This window comes from Theileria equi (genome assembly GCF_000342415.1).
Source record: "Theileria equi strain WA chromosome 4 map unlocalized gcontig_1105316255041, whole genome shotgun sequence".
Taxonomy (NCBI): domain Eukaryota; phylum Apicomplexa; class Aconoidasida; order Piroplasmida; family Theileriidae; genus Theileria; species Theileria equi.
The window spans coordinates 136,958-154,203 of NW_004668225.1; the positions used below are offsets into that span (position 1 = coordinate 136,958).

The following is a 17,246-nucleotide window of genomic DNA, read 5'->3' on the forward strand; positions in this document are numbered from 1 at the left end:
TTAACGGGGCATGTCATGGCATTGATAAGGAGATGGAAGATAATAACGATCATGTAGAGTATTAAAACTTCATTAATGTACACAGAGGACTTGTGTGATGCACTCGTGAGTTTGCATGTCCCCTTTTGTCTTGAATAGTCTCGTTTAATGCTTTTGGGAGCCTTCATGTTTTATCTATCTGCATGCATATCCTTGTCTACCCTTGCCCTTTTTATCTTGATGCTGGCCGGAAGTGGAGGATGCGTGAGGTCTTTGGTCTTGTCTTGGCTCACCATTTTGCTTTAAACCTTTGTAGGCTTGTCCCTACTAGTCCATTTTCCATCAGAGCCCCTTGAAAAAGTTTTGGTATTTATGGAACCATTTCTATTGACGATCAAGGATATGGACTTTGGGTTCCCGTTATCTACTACTAGCCTTACAAAGTCACATACTTCGCCATCTTCAGCCTTCCAAATGGTCCAGTCGCCTTCCTGGACCACCAGCGCAGATTCCTACCAGGAATACAAGATAGAGGGCGCCAAAGATCCTCATTGTGCGATAAATATGCTCAAAAGAGCAGGAAAAGTTCTTCTTCCTGGCACCGACTCATGGGGTGTAAGGAATGATTCTTCCTGAGAATAAACTCCGTCTTCAGCTCCTCAGGATGTGCGTCTAGACATAAAATCAGTTGTTTTATTGGTGCCAAAAATGGAGGATTTCGACCGCTCTCTGGCCCGTTATCAGCAGTGATAATCCCTGAGCCAAAGGAAGATTAATGGTTTCATTCTCATTCTATTATAGACTAAATTCTCCGACTATTTCATCGTTATTATGGACTCTATGGTCATATGCATAAACCGGTTTGTGGAAGGATGGATCTTGCGCTGTATAGAAAGAGATGTGCCGCTCAAGAGGCTCCAGTGCTTGGAGGACGCACGAGCTCTCCATCACGTTTCATGCTCCAAATTCTTCACCCAAACTACTCCAAAGAACATGGCAGTTCTACAAGACTAAAAAGGCTGAGTTTGTGGGCCGTAATTCCAGACATGGTGTCTCGAAAGGTCTACACATTCTTTTCATCCAGTCATCCTTGGAGCGCATTCTTGACCAATTATACGGAGCTTGATCTCTCTACTGGTCTATACAATCTACAGTGGTCCACTGTGCATATAAATCCATTGACTTTTCTGGGAACATGAAGGTAAGATCCGGAGTCTCTCTCGAACGAGTGATGGTGGATTGGCATTATGGCCTTTTACCATTCCTAAATCCTTATTAAAATTCAAATACTTCTATTCGGCCAACAAGAGACCAGTCTAGAAGGGTCTCTAATGGGAGAGAGTATGGAACTTATACTGCATTCGTGGTTGAAATGAGAGTATAAAAGACCAAATGCCCATCCCTTCCTTCGTTATGCTGGTACGCATTATTTGGTCATTGCAACTTTTCCATCCATATCTTCTCACAGTATTTAACTACTCATAAATGTGCATGGTATGGAAGCATTTGCTCTGGTAGAGTAACTTGCCATTCACCAATAGTCTCGTTCCTACTGTGGATCCTCCGACCGGTTCCATACTAGGCATTCCATGTCCACCACTTGTCAACTTTCTACAATCCACCTTTAAACTCATTTTAATGTGAAAAGGTGATGTAGACGGTCCAGATACTCAAAAGCGCATGATGGCTGCTATACCTGTAAATTAATATTATGGGACATGGAGGCCGAAACAGCCCCTCCATGCAATGCATTAGTTAATCATGAACATTTATAATCAAACTACCTTTAAATTATTCCAAAATTATGCATAAACTGCATTAAAACGTCTCTAGTGTGTAGACTGTTGTGACAAACTATTCTCCAAGTTTACACTAAAATTTTGTCATTTACTTGTACAGATTCATTCTTTTCTAAAGCATCATTAAATCCTAGTTCTTCTAGCTTTGAATCAAAAGCTATTACGTTTATAGCTTTCCATTCCTCATCCACCTTTTCAAAGTATTCGGTATCGATTAACCCGTCTTGGTCCCGCTTTACCAGGTTAAATAGGCACAATTCACCGTTTTTAAAGTGAGATATTGTGGCTATGCATCTTTCTCCATCTCCTCCCCTCCAGACTAGCCTTCCTCCACGGACAACCTCGGTGGCAAGGTGGCCAGGTTGAGGAACATGGAAACGAGTCTGTACCCCGAATAGCACAGTTTCAAAGGTTTTACAGCCGCATGTATCATCATTTTCGGTTAAATCTATGGAGGACGCGGATCTTGACGACGTAGCGAGTCTTAAATCTGTAAATGCTTTGCGGTACTTTTCATCATCGTCAGAGGGCAGTACTGTCCAGGCTCCACCGTCATTGAGTAGACTAACCATGTTCTTACCAGGATCGTCCTTTATTATGTCCACAAGGACCGTCTCTTGGCCCCTAAAAAAGAGAGTTATCAGTGCACACCCTCTGCCATCCTTGGAGGTCCATATGGACTGCCCAGCACATGCTAGCGCTGTCACCTTTATCGCGTCGCTAGGAACGATAATATTCGCTGGAACGTCGTCAAAGTGAAACTGGAAGGAAGAGCAACGAGAATCTCCTTGCCCTGAAATGTCAAAACTCTCCCCGGTCAAATTCACACATTCAGCCACCCAAATGACTACAAATAGGAATCCTATAAATGGAAATGTTAAAGCACTCATCTTTCAGTATTTAAACTGAGAAGGTAAAGGAAGAAGAATGGATGGTAGATGGATGGGGTGAAGAGAAGGAATAAACGTTATCTCAGTGAATACAGCAAGTTTCGCCGTGAAGAATAGTCCATTCCCATGAATATGATGTGTATGTGTGGATAAACTCGTGAGAATAAAAGTGTAGAATTTGGGTGTCTGCAAGAAGACACACACCAAGGTGATGTCGTAAGATTACTGAATGGCGGCCAGTTTTGCCAAATTGCGACTTGAATAGTGTTTAAACACCGTGAATATACTCATTGCATGGAATTAACGGCCAGAATCTTGGCATGTGTACTACAAGTTTTCCTGGGCAAGTGGGTAGAGTTGAGGAATCAGAATTATGAAGGCATAGGATCCTATTGGGGGTTTTAGGGACATTTTATGGACTAGAAACTCCTATAGAGCTACGAGTGAGGTAATAGGGACCCCGGTACCTCTGCATTCCCTCTACTGAAAACATGTCCAGGATGGGCATATTTGGCGAATCTACCGCCTCTATAGAGAAAATGCTCTCTACACATTCCCGGCATAGCCTCACCTTCCAAAATCTAAAGGAGGTGGGACAAGTTACTGTCTATGGAAGATCTCATCCATCTACATAAGCTGTGAACAGTCTACCATGGACCACAGTCACTCTGTGAAACATGCTAGTGCCTAGATGACTATGCATATAGTTGAAGAGTGAAGCTGATTGGACAACACTCTTTATGCTCTAGAGAATGTGAGTTAAGTCTACTGGAATGATGGGTCCCTAGACAGAGAATCTACTCTTCTTAGGATAACCAGTAGTCAAGATCAAACTTCATACTGTATATGAGATTTTTATCCAGGATAGTAGCAGAAGATGCTTGTAAGAGTGAATGTAGAGAATAATCTAAGGAATTAGACATGCCTATTCTACTGTACATGGAGAGGATCTACATGGGTACCAGTCACAGCAAAAGATGGAGCACAAGGAGTAAAATCTGAGTATTCAAGTGGAGTCTACCGAGCTTTATACTAGTCTACTTTCAGTCTATTCCTCCGAGAAATGTACCTATGGGGTCTGGAATCTCTTCTTCCTGGGCTCCATTCTTCCTCGGTAGTCCCTCATTCTCGCTTTAATGTAGTATAGTCTTAACAAACCGGACGTTCCAGTTGATATGTAGCCGTATAGTCCTGATACGGTGCTGTCTAATCTGCTAAGGTCCTTGTCTACCTGGTAGACTCAGACAAAAGGATGTGAAGATGTTTGAAGTGCTGTTCGTTCTGATAGTCTTCCGGGTTTAATGTTCTTCTAGGGTATTAAGGGTGTTCTGAATGACACGGATGAACACAATGACTAGCCCACCGGAAACTGAAAGTAATACTAACCAAAAGGTGGCAGTCTTTATGGCCGGTTTTACCTTAGCCCAGGTACCTCGTTTAGCAGTTTCCGCTGGTAAGTTTTCTGCTGTAAGGTTCAGGATCAGTTCCAGCTACATTCCTCTCTTCCTTAATCAGATGATTATCTCGTATAGAATTGCTGCTTTACTTGGGACAATGGTGATGAACGGATTAATTCTGGGTTGTCCTAACTTTAAACAACACCTGGGTATTGTATCTTCCATATGTACCTCTTCAATGTCGCTTTGTTATGCTCTAACGTTAGTGACATTCTACACTGGAGGAGACCAAGGGTACATTACAGCTTACTACTGGGGTATTGTATTAACGTCATTCATGTATGGTTGTAGTGTTGTCTCTGTAACAACTTTGGCGTCGAGCGAGATTGCAGGATATTTAGCGGCCATACCAGCGGCGTCTATAGTTTCTTCCTCATACCATCTTTCATTTGTCAAGTTTGGAAACAAATTTAGACTTCAGAATATAAACTACTGGGTAGTAGTATGGCAAATTATCACTGCTATTTGTTTAGCAGTAATTGCAGCGGGAATTTGGATAGTTGCGTACGGTGATGGAAAGGCTGTTAGTTCTGGTACTACTGCTGAAGAAGATGATTTTTGGACTGGTTTGAGCCTGTCTGGGTCACCACTATTTCTAGCTGCATTTGGTTACGGACTACAGTATGCCTTCTACCCGGCCATTGCACCTTATAAACTTGCTGGTATTCAAAAGGGTTTTTACATTTCCTTGGCACTGCTTTATACTGGAGCAATACCACCTGCAATTCTACTATATCTAAAGGAGGCAAAGAAGGGTCCAGATAAAAATTGGACAGAATATTATGGATGGCATTACGCTTGGTTCCTTTTTGCTCTAGAGGTGACATGTGCATACATTTTCACGATTATATTGCACTATCCAGATGGGTTTATAGCCAGAACACTTCGGCATAGCACAATACTCCTCACACTTGTTATTGTCTTGTATGATATGTGTGTACATACTACTAGGGGTATTGGATCTAACGGGGCCTCAAGACAAACTAAAGAGGGTAATAGTAAGAAAAACTCAAAAATGGCTACATTAAACACACTACTTTATTCTATAACGCAGTTAATATTCGCCTTCATGGGTAATGGTTATCTCAAGACTTACTCAAAATATGAGAAAGATCCAGACAACTGGCCTACCAAGCACTTTACCACAAGAAAGGCATTCTGGTACTGGTGTGGATGCTCCACAAAATGTGCATGCAAGAATCTTGTGACAGCCTTTACCACAGATGTTAGAGGGTCTATCGTTGAAAAGAGGGAATTTCTCTATGTCGTATATGCTGATGAAGTGGATAATAGTAGAAAGCCTCCTAACGCGAAAGATCCTACAGTAATGAAGATAGTTCATGACATATAAACGTGGCAAACATTTTTCACTAGGCTCCCATCACAAATGTAGTCTTTTCACGACTCTGCAGTTTTAATTTGTTATTCTCCCACGTGGTATTATGGTTAGTTTATACTCCATACTTGACATCCCTAAGTGTCCCTGGAAGAATGCTAATCACTCATCATTTTGCCTATACGTATAAGAGAGACTACCATTATTTAAGCATGTACACCCTCTAATGGAGTGTGAGCAAGATGCAGAATTATGGAACTGCATTATATCCGTAGAGGGAGTATCAATGAGGAATCACTAATTAGAGTCTTGAGAGGCTATTAAGATGGAGTAGAAGGATCTGAAGAAGAAGGATTAGTCACACCACTCTTGAGATCTTTTAGCTTCTGATCATAATCCTCCTTCTTGATGAGAGTCCATTTACCATCAGCGTTCTTTTCAAAATGCTTAAAGTCTAGCTTAGAGCCACTACCTTTGCTTATACCTATGGTAATGAGAGAAGAGTCTCCTTTTGCATAGTATACTAATACTGATAGAGCATGCTCCTTATCCACACCCTTCCAGACTTCCTTCTCTCCATCCATAACAGTAGTAATCTTGGAAGTATCCTTGGAAGTATCCTTTGGATAATGGTACTTAACAGTTACTCCGTATTCCTTATTTTCCTTCACAACTATTTCGGCTTCATCGGGACTAGCAAGATCTAGAACAAGACCACTTTGTCCAGATGGTTGAGGAACTTGAGATTCATCAGTAACAGGTTTACTGGTTCCATTATCTTTAGGAGTACCTTCACCAACTTCGGATTGAGGAGCATCAGGAGGAAGTCCACCTTGAGCAGTAGCAGTTAGGGCAGATGAGACAGTAGATTGTTGAAGATCTTCAGAAAGAGTACCTTGATTAGGATTAGCTCGGCCAGTTGAGTTAAGTTGTTGAGTATCAGAAGCTTGAACATCAACAGCATTCTGAGCCTGCCAAACTACTTCAGATCCATAGGTAAGTTTGTTAGCAGTAACTCCTTCCTTAGCCTTGAGCTTTAGAACCTTAAACCCATTCTCTTGTCCATTCTCTACATTGAATAGGGTAGAGTCAACTTTGGATTTGTAATCAGATAGAGAAGTAGGTTGAACAGCTGGTTGAGAAGGTTGAGCAGTAGGAGTCTCAGGTTCTTCCTCATTGTCTTGAGATATAGCCCCCTCCGGCTTAGCTTCATGATGCTCGCTACTTACAGAATTATGAGTAACTGGAGATTCCTCAGCAGGAGGTGCTACAGTGGAAGTAGTAGGATTAAGAGACTCTTTGGAATGCTCTTTTGGAGCTTGATTAGCAGGATTACAACTCTCCTTTAATTTCTTAAGCTTATTTTTATGAGTACGCTTCGTACAATTCTTCCACTTCTTACCATCATGGTATCTATAGACAGTGAAATTAGCATCACCCTTAGTGCTTTTAGCTTTTATGACAGCCAGAGTAGGTCCACCTTTGTCCAGATACAGGACAGCTGAGAGGCATGACTTTTTCTTTTCTTCCCAAACTGTCAAACCTTCATAAGTGAGCTTGTTAGCAGTAACACCCTCCTTAGCCTTCAGTTTAAGAACCTTTACATTGTCCTCAACAGAGTCCACAACATTAAAGAGGGAGGTATCTACTTTGGAAGGCAAGGAGCTTGCTGGCTTTTCAGGCTTAGTAGGTTCCTTTTCAGTATCTTCAAGGGAAGGTTGCGCATCTAAATTGTCTCCGGAGCCTCTGACATCAACATCTACCTGCCTACAATTAGACCCCTCTGCAGTCCCTGACCCTTCAGCTACAACATTTCCAGATCCTTGTGGATTTGCTGGAATACTCTGTGGTTTCTTAGAGTCGCCAGAATGTTCATTATCGTTACTACGGTAATTTTTATGGCCACCCTTACCATGGCAGAGTCCTGCCAGAGACACCGTCCAGAGCAGTGCTAGAATCCTCATCTTATAAGCTCCTTGATCTGTCAAAATAAGAACTAGAGTTTTAGTGTAAATAGGAATTATTAATATCAGGGAGTGTGGTAAGAATGGAAGTAAGGAATACAGAGATAGATGGGGTGAATAACAGTTTCTTTAGGCATCTTATTCTTCCTTATCACTAAGTATTACCTTGAGACTCTCATCCCTGTATGTTATTAGTCACAATAATGTCCGTCTTGTTAGATGCTCTGGACTCACAGGCATTACTGGAAGAAGAGATTGGTAACCTACCTCCTACTCTCCCGAGTAGTAAAACATTCTTCCTTATATTCTCTATTTAAGCCAGTGTTTCCCATGGCATCTTATGTCGCTACTATTTTTTCCTCCTACCGCCTTGGTATCTGCAGAGACAAGTCAAGGAATATGACATTCTATCCTGCTTCAAAAACTATGTACATTTTGCCGTCAAAAGTAACAACAAATTTGGACAAATGTGTACGTGATATACACTCTTTATTGCGTCATGATTCTGGAAGTTATCCTTTATCTTACGACTATAAACCTCTTGAGCATTCCACACTTTAGTATCTATAGAGCTATCTAGGAGAAATAGAAACATTACAAATTACTACATTCTACCGACATTGTTAGTTTTATCAACTGTATTAGCATTAGTAGCTGAAGGAGTATGTTTGCTCAACCACTCCTTAAAGGCCTTTTGTGTTAAAACTATAGAATGAGGGACAGTCAAAAAGTGTGTTGTTCCCTTGAACTCTGCCAAAGTTACATCTGAATGGTCCTTTAGATATGTATCACGCATCTTCTTTGGGCCCTTTACATCACACAGGAAGTCAGTATCAGTGTGTAAGAATAGAGTTGGCAGAGTCTTGGGATAGTTTGCCAAGTTCTTGGAGTTCTTTACATAATCGCATGCATCGTACAAGAACTTTCCTGCCTTTAATGTAAGCATGCATGAGTAAAAGTGTGGATCTTGGTACATGATAAACAGATCAAATGATTCTCCATGGTTGAACAGCTTGTCCTCTTTATTTAATGTGTTTAGTAAACACTCTGATGCACATCTGGCCATGAACCTTTTAAACTTTTTAGCGGTTGTATCCAAGTGATAATCCAGGTCAAACATTCCAGAGGTTAAAATGAGGCCGTCCAGGAATTTTGCTCCCTTTTCGGCATTCTTATAAAATTCTTGAACTGCCTGAAAGACAATATTACCTCCCATGGAGTTTCCTAGCAGGAACACCTTTCCATCTGTGGCATGACTCTTGAAGGCTACCTTTTCGTCCCACTTTTCATTAGGATCTCCAAATTTACCTCTTTTGACGATACTGACAAACTGAATGACATCGTGGACGTAATCCTTGTAATCTTTAACGTACGCAGTGAATTTCGAAATGGCATCGGAAAAGCCGTGGGACTGATGGTCCAGAGCAAATACGTTGTAGCCTGATGCATTAAAGTATTCTACAAGACTATTCCTGTACTCAAAGACAGGGAACACCTCAAACGCATCCATTCCATCTAGTCTGGCATGCTCAAATAGGTACTTGTACATGGCAGTATAATTGGTCTTTTGGGCATTTCCTTGCATGAATATCCCACTAATGTCTGGAGCAAGTTGAAATCCAAACTTTTCAAAGTTCCACTCCAAATTAGGTGAGCAAAAGTCTATCTTGAAGTGGGAACGGATACCGTGGGCCAACACAATGCTTCCCTTGGCATTCTCAACTCTGGAGGCATATGTTGCAATACGCAGTCCTTGTTTATTCGTAAAACTACTCATTACAACCTTTGGATTCTCAATCCTTCGCAAAGGCTCTAGACCATTCTCCTTTGCAATATGATCATAGTATTCATCCTTACCGACCTTTTTCCATTCACCACCACTCTTTACAAAGTATACAACATGACGTCCATTTTTCGGATCGTCGACAAGAAGCAATAGGGTCAATGGACTTCCCCTGATAAACAGTCTTACAAATCTGCATTTAGCATCACTTGACTCTGGAGCTTTCCAGAGTGATACTCCGCCATCCATAACCTCCTTGAGTTTAAAGCCAATGGATGGTATATATGTATCTCTATTACAATCATCCAAGGGATCATTTTTAATGTAAAAATTGTTGCTGTCCACATTACTAATGTCCATAGTAATGTTATTATTGAAGGTGGACTCATTGAAACCAGCGTTTATCAGCCTATTCAGGTAGTCTTCCTTCGTCCTAACAGTCCATCCTCCAAAGGTACCTGTCTTGGCATAAAACCTTTCCTGCAAACCATCCTTAGTTTCTATGATCAGGTAGCCAACTTTGGGTTCCTTCTTTGGATAAAAGGAAGCGTAAATGCAATGCTCATCCTTTGACCTTCTTGACCATACTACATGTATACGGTTATTTCTGTGTCCTAGGGCGGTTTTATAAATTACCTTTTTAATGCGATAGCCTACATTTGGTGCATAGGCAGAAGAGGGAAAGTCTGGTGAGCTGGACAAGAATTCAGGTGATTTATTCTCTCCAGTTATATTCAAGACCAGACTCTTCAATATGGACATCTTTAGCGCTTCGTGATGAAAGCTCCTGTAAAACTTTTCTTCCTCAACAGTCTTCCATGATGACTCATCCTTTTCATAGTAGAATGACTTCCTTGCTCCGTTACCATCACTAGTATAGACAGCCACTAGTCTTGTCACAAAGGATGTCGAACGACCACTCTTCTCTTTGAACCTAACGACTGAAACATGGTCACAGGAATAGCCATTGGCAGAGGTCCAGATGGAAGCTCCGCTCTCTACCACCGAGGATATCCTGTGGCCAGCCTTGGCAACATGTATCTTTGTATTCACTTCATGAGGTACCCTCGCAATTACGTCAATGGAAGAAGAATCCGGAGCGGCAATGTCGAGGGAAACATCCTTGAACCCCTGGGGGTCCGCCAGACCACAATTCATGGACATAAATATCACACAAAGGAATAAGATACACTTCATTGCAACGATTATCCTTAATCCTCCGGATTGTATCCGTGCCTTCGGCATTCATGGGGAGAATGATCTACACTCAGTTGATTTATGCGGCAATCCAAGTCTAATTCCCGCTAGAAAACGTTTTCTGCCTTGGAATTGATGTTATGAATATTCTATGGACCCATTGACATGTCAAAATGGCCCCAAATTGTGCGGTCGTCTGGTAGTACAGGATGCGCATCGCGAGACGCTCTTCCCGGTCTTTACTGGAGATGGAATGCTGACATTTGGGAATCTGTTTTCAACGCAAAAGTGGAATCTTTGCCAATGACGTACACATGCACCCATTTCATAGCAAAGTCGGTCGTTTTCTCTGATGAATGATCCATACGAATGCAAGGCGGACTATCGAGGGGGACGGAATGAAGAGGAGTGGCTCGAGATGATTCAACCCAGGTGATAGTTGCTGCAAATGGGCAGAGATCTGCCTCTCCTACTCCATATTCTCCATGACAGCGTTAATGCATGGGCATCGTCTTCTCTGGTTTATGGGTGCATGCTGTCTAGCCATGCCTCCATACATGAGTTACGGGAAGCTCATGTATGGCAATCTTGAGCGCTTTATTCTCCGAATTCCTGCAAATTACGGGGCCTCTGGTCGATTTGTGCTTTCCCCCTTCAAAGGCTTGAAATTGGCTAACGCCTAAAATGTGTAAGGTGTCTCCTGCCTAATTCCTCATTTCATGGATCCTACAACATCCTCATCCATTTATTATACTGACTGAATACTATGAACAGAAAACTGGTGGGTTTAAGAAGAATTTTCCTCTGGCTGAGAAAATAATGGACATTAGTGGTGATAATTATCCCGACTTAGGCAACACTTAGAACAAAAATACTCTGCAATTACGTAAAGTACAAGGGCCCACGGCATCAGGACTATCTACAGATGAATATTAAAGGTTAAAGCATTAGGATATGGCGACAGTTAATGCCATGTGGTCTTCCTACAAGGAGTAAGTCGAGTGCTTCTTGGATACTCAAGAGTATTGAGCTCAGAGAACGACTGTTTGATGGAATAAACCTAGGCTTTTGCGGCAACATCCTTCATTTCGTCAAGTTTTCCATAATAATCATCCCTTTCAATCTCACTCCAGCCATGGTCCTTCCTCTCGTAAAAGTGCTGTTCGACACATCCACGTGTTGAGGTATAAATTAGAAAGAGAAAATACCCGTTTTTGGATGACAGCTTGGCCAAGATACATTTCTCGCCTTTGGAACTCCTCCAAATCTCAGATCCGCTATGCGAAACAAGAGTTATATTTGTGCTAAAGTCTGGAACAAAGGTCTCACGAATGAGACCATTTCCCGTGATCTTACCAGAGTTTACTCTGGAGCCATCCGGCCTGACGATATCCAAGACGTTAGCATCAGATTTTTGCTCTTGAACATCTCTAAGGCTGCATGCAGTGTCATTGGAATTGGATGAACCTCAAACCACTCCATTCAACAGTGCATTAAACCTTTCCAGGCTAATCTTTTGCCACTTTTCACCTGTCTTTTCAAAGTGCAAGTCTGTGGACCCTCCATTAAGAATCTGTAAAACTAGGAATCTTTTGTCATCCTTGGAATATAAATTAACGGCAGAACAAATATCATGTTCTCCTGCTTTCCATATTTCGAGACTATTATCTACGACTGAACCTATATAATGTCCGTCCCTTTGAATGTATTGTCTATGCTCGATTTCGGAGTATATTTGTTTTATAAGATCTATATGAGTGACATCTGGGTTTGACAAATCAAAGGAAATTGCAGAAGTAGTGCAAACAGATTCCTTTATGGCTACTATACACACCAAATAAAACACAGGTAAAGGATCCATTCTGTGGAATTGGGAGGAGATGTGTACGGGGATTAAAGATAAGTAGCACCTTTGTGACTCGGCCATGTGGTGTGCTCCGAGATTCCACCAATTTCTTCTTCTCTGGTGCACGGAATAAGACCTTCCTTGGTCCATTCCTTCGGGGAAAGCGTGGTGGTAATCTGGCAAAAAGGGTGCCGCTGTGCACTCTCGGAATTACCGAGGAAGAAGAGCACCCTGAAGAGGAAGAGTCACTAGATTCCATCCCTCCCTCTTCATAGATCCCGTACAATGACTGGACAAATCCTCCACTTCTACTGTTAATATTTATGATGTGACTTTAAAAGGAAGAAGTGGATTTTGGTCTATTCCTGGCTCTTCCTTCTGGATCCGAAGAAGGTGCCATACAAGTGAATGGTTCTAGAGTAGGACTCCTAGACATCAAGACATAACTCATATGGCAAACTTAATGATACTAAAGCTGGAACTTTGGTAATATGTGATTGTATGTAAAACTTGTCCACCATAAACTAGGAGTTGCTATATATGGAGCAACAAATTAGAATACCCCTGATGCAAGGGTTTATTTTACATGTGCGGTTTTTACTTTCTACCCTTGCATGTCCTACGGACTTTTACACTCAGTAGGTTTTGGGAATCTTCGGACCTTGTAGTAACGCATTTCTATCGATTTATGGACAAACTCAGACCAATTTGCATGCAATGGGTTTCCCAGTTCAACTCGTTTTTTTTGACCAAGATAATATCAACTGTAAGCCTTGCCAATGGGAAGCCCTTTGGTCTCTTTGATGAAAAAGTAAACGTGTAGGAAATTGATGACCGAAAAAACAAAGATCATGATATAGACAAACTTTTCGGACCAAGAGAGCAGGATGTCGGAAGTACTAAGCATCAAGCAGGCGGTAGTCCAGTTGGCAAAGACTGTGACGGAAAAGGCTCCGTTCTTGTATTCGGGGGAGTACATTTCTGGTATGTAAACCCAAAATACACCCCCCATGCCCAACGCAAAACCAAAGACGAAACCGATTGCTCCAGCAACAGAGACCCACCCAGACCACGCAGCCTTTGCATCAATCAGCTTGGAAAGTGCGGGTAGTGTTGAGAATACCGTGAAGATAGAGATACTGGTGAGGAAAAATGTCCTCCTCCCAAACTTGTCCAGAAAGGGGACTTGAAAAATTGTTATTAGGGTATTAAGGAGTGTAATGCTGCAGGACAGTACAACCGCATTGTACGTACGACCTAGCATAACGGTAAACATTTTGGCGGTATTTGAGGTCAAGATTGAAATGCCCGTAAGATGTTGGAAGATAGCCAAGATGATGCCATGCATGATGGCTACTCTATACGTCTTGTTTTTTACCGCTTGAATGAATGAAATGTTTGGTGTAGCCTTGGCAACCTCGAGGTTACGATCAATCTCTTCGTAGACCTCATCCACCCTTTCAGGTCCGTGGAGCTTCTCAATGACCGCCTTCGCCTCATCGGTCTTTCCCTTTTCCACGAGTTCGTGAGGTGTGGACATTGTGAATGAAACTCTGAGGAGGACCAGAGCAATTGCTGAAAAGAAGGCGGGGAACATTTGGCAGAAGCGCCACAAAAACTTGTCAAGAAACGGGATCGTAACATCCACACTCTTTGCATCAAGAACGTAGCCGTGTGAGAGTTGAAATGCGCAGGACGCAAATTGCCCAAATGTGATGCATGCAGGGTAAATTATGCCAAAGAAGCCTCTAGACTCCGAGGGGCAAATCTCGGTAATGAACATTGGAACGATGCCAGACAAACCAATGGCAACGCCACAGGCTATGCGTCCAATTAAGAGACAATTAAAACAATGTGCGGTGGCAATCATCGTAGACCCAGCAATGTATAGGGAGGATATCAGAGTCATGTTTACCCTCCTTCCATACTTTGCAATGAATCCCATGAGAAGCGACCCCAAAGCTGCCCCTGCAAAGACCGCCCCGTTGACGATACCTCCAAGTATGGCTGCTTTACTGCATTCAATAGTATCGGTGCCTTTACACCACTCGAGCTCCACAATCATAAAATCCTTGCAAATGTTCAAATTGGCTGTGGTGAACCCAAAACTGAGGGCTAACAGTGACGCAATCGTCATGCCAACTATCAACTGTGGCTGACTGTTCTTTGGCATTGTGAGTCGTGTAACTATAAAGTATGCTACAGAGATTTGACAAAATTTCAAACAAATATGTATTTCCAAAGTAGTTTACAGAATCGACTTAAAAACAGGTTCGCTGTTAATTAAAATTTAAATCAACAGGGTACACTATTGCATCATAAATATTAGGAAACTAGCTGTCGCACATTACTGGATAAAGCAGGCTTGATTCAAATACCTTTGTGTATTTAAAACAAATAAATACGGGAGTGTTATATCAAAGGGGTGACATATGGGGAATCTGGCTGTTTTAACTAGCCATTAGTTTTTTTAATATTGAAGATGGCGAATCATGTGCATCGCTTTGAAGCGTTTCTATCCACATTACCTGCTCCTTTAGGGGTCCCTTCAACATCGGATTTGCCGATATTGGGCTGGGCATGAGTTATAGAACGAAAGGGTATAGAGCATGGGTAATGCTGAAAAGAGGCTCATCTTGCTATAAACACACCAGGAATGTAAAGAAGAAATACGCGGGAATAGTTTAGGGTGCTCAAATCTGCATAATTACCGCCGAAATGTGAGAAGTTATTTTGCATGTGTCCGGATGGAAGTTATGGCCCACTACATGGACATCCTATGGAGACTCTATCCTAAATTGTAGAGAATAAATCGATTTTGTCTCTCCTTAACAACGCCTCCTCCTATTCCTTGCCCAGAAGTTGTCCTCCATTCTGTCATCCTTGCCATTAGTATTCTTTGGTCAATAAAATTCTCACATGCCCACTGGAATTATCACGAATCCTGACCCTTGACCTGGAATAAGGGGTACAAATTTACAATGCTATCAGTCGACAATTTACAACACCAGGTGGTTATAATGAGGCCAAAGTGTCTTAGTAAAAACCTGTTTTCCTATATAACCCATCCTATCCTTCTTTTACTCACCATCCTCCCATAGTTACCGCTCAACTGCAGATAGTAACAAGAATGTATAGTATGGAGGACATTAATCCTTTCAAAGAGCTAGAATTCTCGCTTCAGTCGGTCGTTTATCTTGCCAAAGCCGTAGATTACATCTTCCCATTCCTGCGTGAATGACAGACATACACTATTATAAATATAAAGAACCATGAATTATACAAAATTAAAACAAATATAAAGACTAGAGTTGAGGCCTATACCATCAGAATGCCTTTTTTACCATGGGCCATAACTTCCATGCAGTAATGGCTACGGCTCCTATTATTCCCACAATTCCTCCAACTAAAACAGCAGTTTCTCCAATATCCTCAGTATAAGGTTCATATCTTGTGAGTTTTCTATGCAGTCCATGAGTTCCGAGGGTATTATGGTTTATCCTGTTACGATTCTCCTTGATATGTTTGAGCAGATTTATAAGGTCCTTTTCACTCTCATCTGCGGTTGTAGTGAGAAGGTATCCCACCCATACACCGTCATGATAGTCTCTAGAGTAATAGTAGGCACAAAGACGAGCATCACTCTTTACAGGGTTGAGACAAATGAATTCAATGAGGACTGGGATTTTGTATGAGTTGGTATAGTATACACAAAATTTGACAAAGGGGACGCTAAAAGGAGGAAGTCTGGTATAATCAATGGTTGTAGCGCCATTTACTTTGACACTCCTGACTGTAAAACTGGGGAAAGTGTCTGCATGCAGAACGGTATTATAGCCCTCCACAAGAGGTCCCTTTCTGTAATGTATGATTGATCTGTTACTATATGTGCCCCTTTGCAAGCTTGTTTGTGTAGCATCCAAACTGAGCTCCCTGGTAACGTCTTTGACTTTATCATGGATACTGGACTTTAGCTTTGACACTTCAAGTCTGTTGTGCAATTCAATATTGTCTATAATCTTTGGTATGCAAATTTCCTCATTAAATAGTGCAGAAGAGACTCTCCGAATGTGCCATGTGGCACAGTTTCTGTTCTTGGAGAGTAGATACTTACCAGGGCCGTATTCTTGACTGCCACCGGGATATTTAGCCCAGACGGTTAAAACAATGAGGAGAGGGTTTGCATAACTCTTGTCTTGACTATCATAGTAAACACTAAATTCTTCCAGAGGTTCATTAGGAAAACCTGCCTCTAGAGTGATGTCATCACCCTTTGGATTCTTTATACCTTTGATCCAAAATTGGTGACACAACTGTCTGTGTCTAACCTTGGTGTATTCACCAGATTTTATTTCGGAGTTCTCTACCCATATTTCCACACCTGTGAGTTTGGATTTGTACCTTCCTCTCTTGCCCCCTTTGGGTTGTTGTTTGAGGTCAAAGACTATCTCACCTCTTCTCAGCAACTTTGTCTTCATTTCATTAGATAAGCTTTCATAGTCCAAACTCTTTTCTTCCTCTACCTTTTTTAGAATAGTAGTAAGATCCTCAGTAGCGAGTTCATTCTGATTTATAGTCACGAAATCGTCAAAAATAGAATCGGGATTCATTTCTACATCAGTATTGTGATTTGTGTAGTAATAACATCTATATTCCGCTTTTATTTGTATGACTAATAGACTATTACTTGTGCTTGTAAAGTAAGTTATAATCTTGGAAACCTTTTCTGTGGGTGGAATTATATAATCGAGTTCCTGAGTTCCATAATAGAGTTGATCTAGCTGAAACAGGACTCCTGTAGCCTTTTCATACTCATAACAGATATACTCTGAAGGATAATCACGCCTTTTAACTCCCTTTATATCATTATGATGATTTCCATTAAACCTGCTTGGTCCAATGTCTAAATTTATTTCTTCATCCATCCTCCATTAGTTTATTTCTACAAGACACCAAAGCTCTTTATAGTTTTCAGAATGTTAACAAGTGTTTATT

General features: G+C 41.5%; 7 protein-coding genes across 7 annotated transcripts; 1 reads left to right on the forward strand and 6 right to left on the reverse strand.

The window, feature by feature from the left end:
- Nucleotides 1–1,846: 1,846 nt before the first annotated feature.
- On the reverse strand, nucleotides 1,847–2,668 carry BEWA_045720 (signal peptide containing protein; the record flags this gene model as incomplete). Its single annotated transcript, XM_004831503.1, has 1 exon — nucleotides 1,847–2,668. One exon carries the CDS (start codon nucleotides 2,666–2,668, stop codon nucleotides 1,847–1,849), a length of 822 nt encoding a protein of 273 aa, XP_004831560.1.
- A 1,332-nt stretch (nucleotides 2,669–4,000) lies between these two features.
- BEWA_045730 (conserved hypothetical protein) lies at nucleotides 4,001–5,476 on the forward strand (the record flags this gene model as incomplete). Its single annotated transcript, XM_004831504.1, has 1 exon — nucleotides 4,001–5,476. One exon carries the CDS (start codon nucleotides 4,001–4,003, stop codon nucleotides 5,474–5,476), a length of 1,476 nt encoding a protein of 491 aa, XP_004831561.1.
- Nucleotides 5,477–5,781: 305 nt separating this feature from the next.
- On the reverse strand, nucleotides 5,782–7,425 carry BEWA_045740 (signal peptide containing protein; the record flags this gene model as incomplete). The annotated part of the gene is made up of 1 exon (XM_004831505.1): nucleotides 5,782–7,425. The coding sequence occupies one exon, from the start codon at nucleotides 7,423–7,425 to the stop codon at nucleotides 5,782–5,784; it is 1,644 nt and encodes a 547-aa protein (XP_004831562.1).
- Nucleotides 7,426–8,029: 604 nt separating this feature from the next.
- BEWA_045750 (conserved hypothetical protein) lies at nucleotides 8,030–10,372 on the reverse strand (the record flags this gene model as incomplete). Its single annotated transcript, XM_004831506.1, has 1 exon — nucleotides 8,030–10,372. One exon carries the CDS (start codon nucleotides 10,370–10,372, stop codon nucleotides 8,030–8,032), a length of 2,343 nt encoding a protein of 780 aa, XP_004831563.1.
- Nucleotides 10,373–11,465: 1,093 nt separating this feature from the next.
- BEWA_045760 (hypothetical protein) lies at nucleotides 11,466–12,266 on the reverse strand (the record flags this gene model as incomplete). Its single annotated transcript, XM_004831507.1, has 2 exons — nucleotides 11,466–11,841; nucleotides 11,905–12,266. The coding sequence occupies 2 exons, from the start codon at nucleotides 12,264–12,266 to the stop codon at nucleotides 11,466–11,468; spliced, it is 738 nt and encodes a 245-aa protein (XP_004831564.1).
- A 745-nt stretch (nucleotides 12,267–13,011) lies between these two features.
- On the reverse strand, nucleotides 13,012–14,424 carry BEWA_045770 (hexose transporter, putative; the record flags this gene model as incomplete). Its single annotated transcript, XM_004831508.1, has 1 exon — nucleotides 13,012–14,424. One exon carries the CDS (start codon nucleotides 14,422–14,424, stop codon nucleotides 13,012–13,014), a length of 1,413 nt encoding a protein of 470 aa, XP_004831565.1.
- Nucleotides 14,425–15,577: 1,153 nt separating this feature from the next.
- Nucleotides 15,578–17,176, reverse strand: BEWA_045780 (hypothetical protein; the record flags this gene model as incomplete). Its single annotated transcript, XM_004831509.1, has 1 exon — nucleotides 15,578–17,176. The coding sequence occupies one exon, from the start codon at nucleotides 17,174–17,176 to the stop codon at nucleotides 15,578–15,580; it is 1,599 nt and encodes a 532-aa protein (XP_004831566.1).
- Nucleotides 17,177–17,246: the final 70 nt, after the last annotated feature.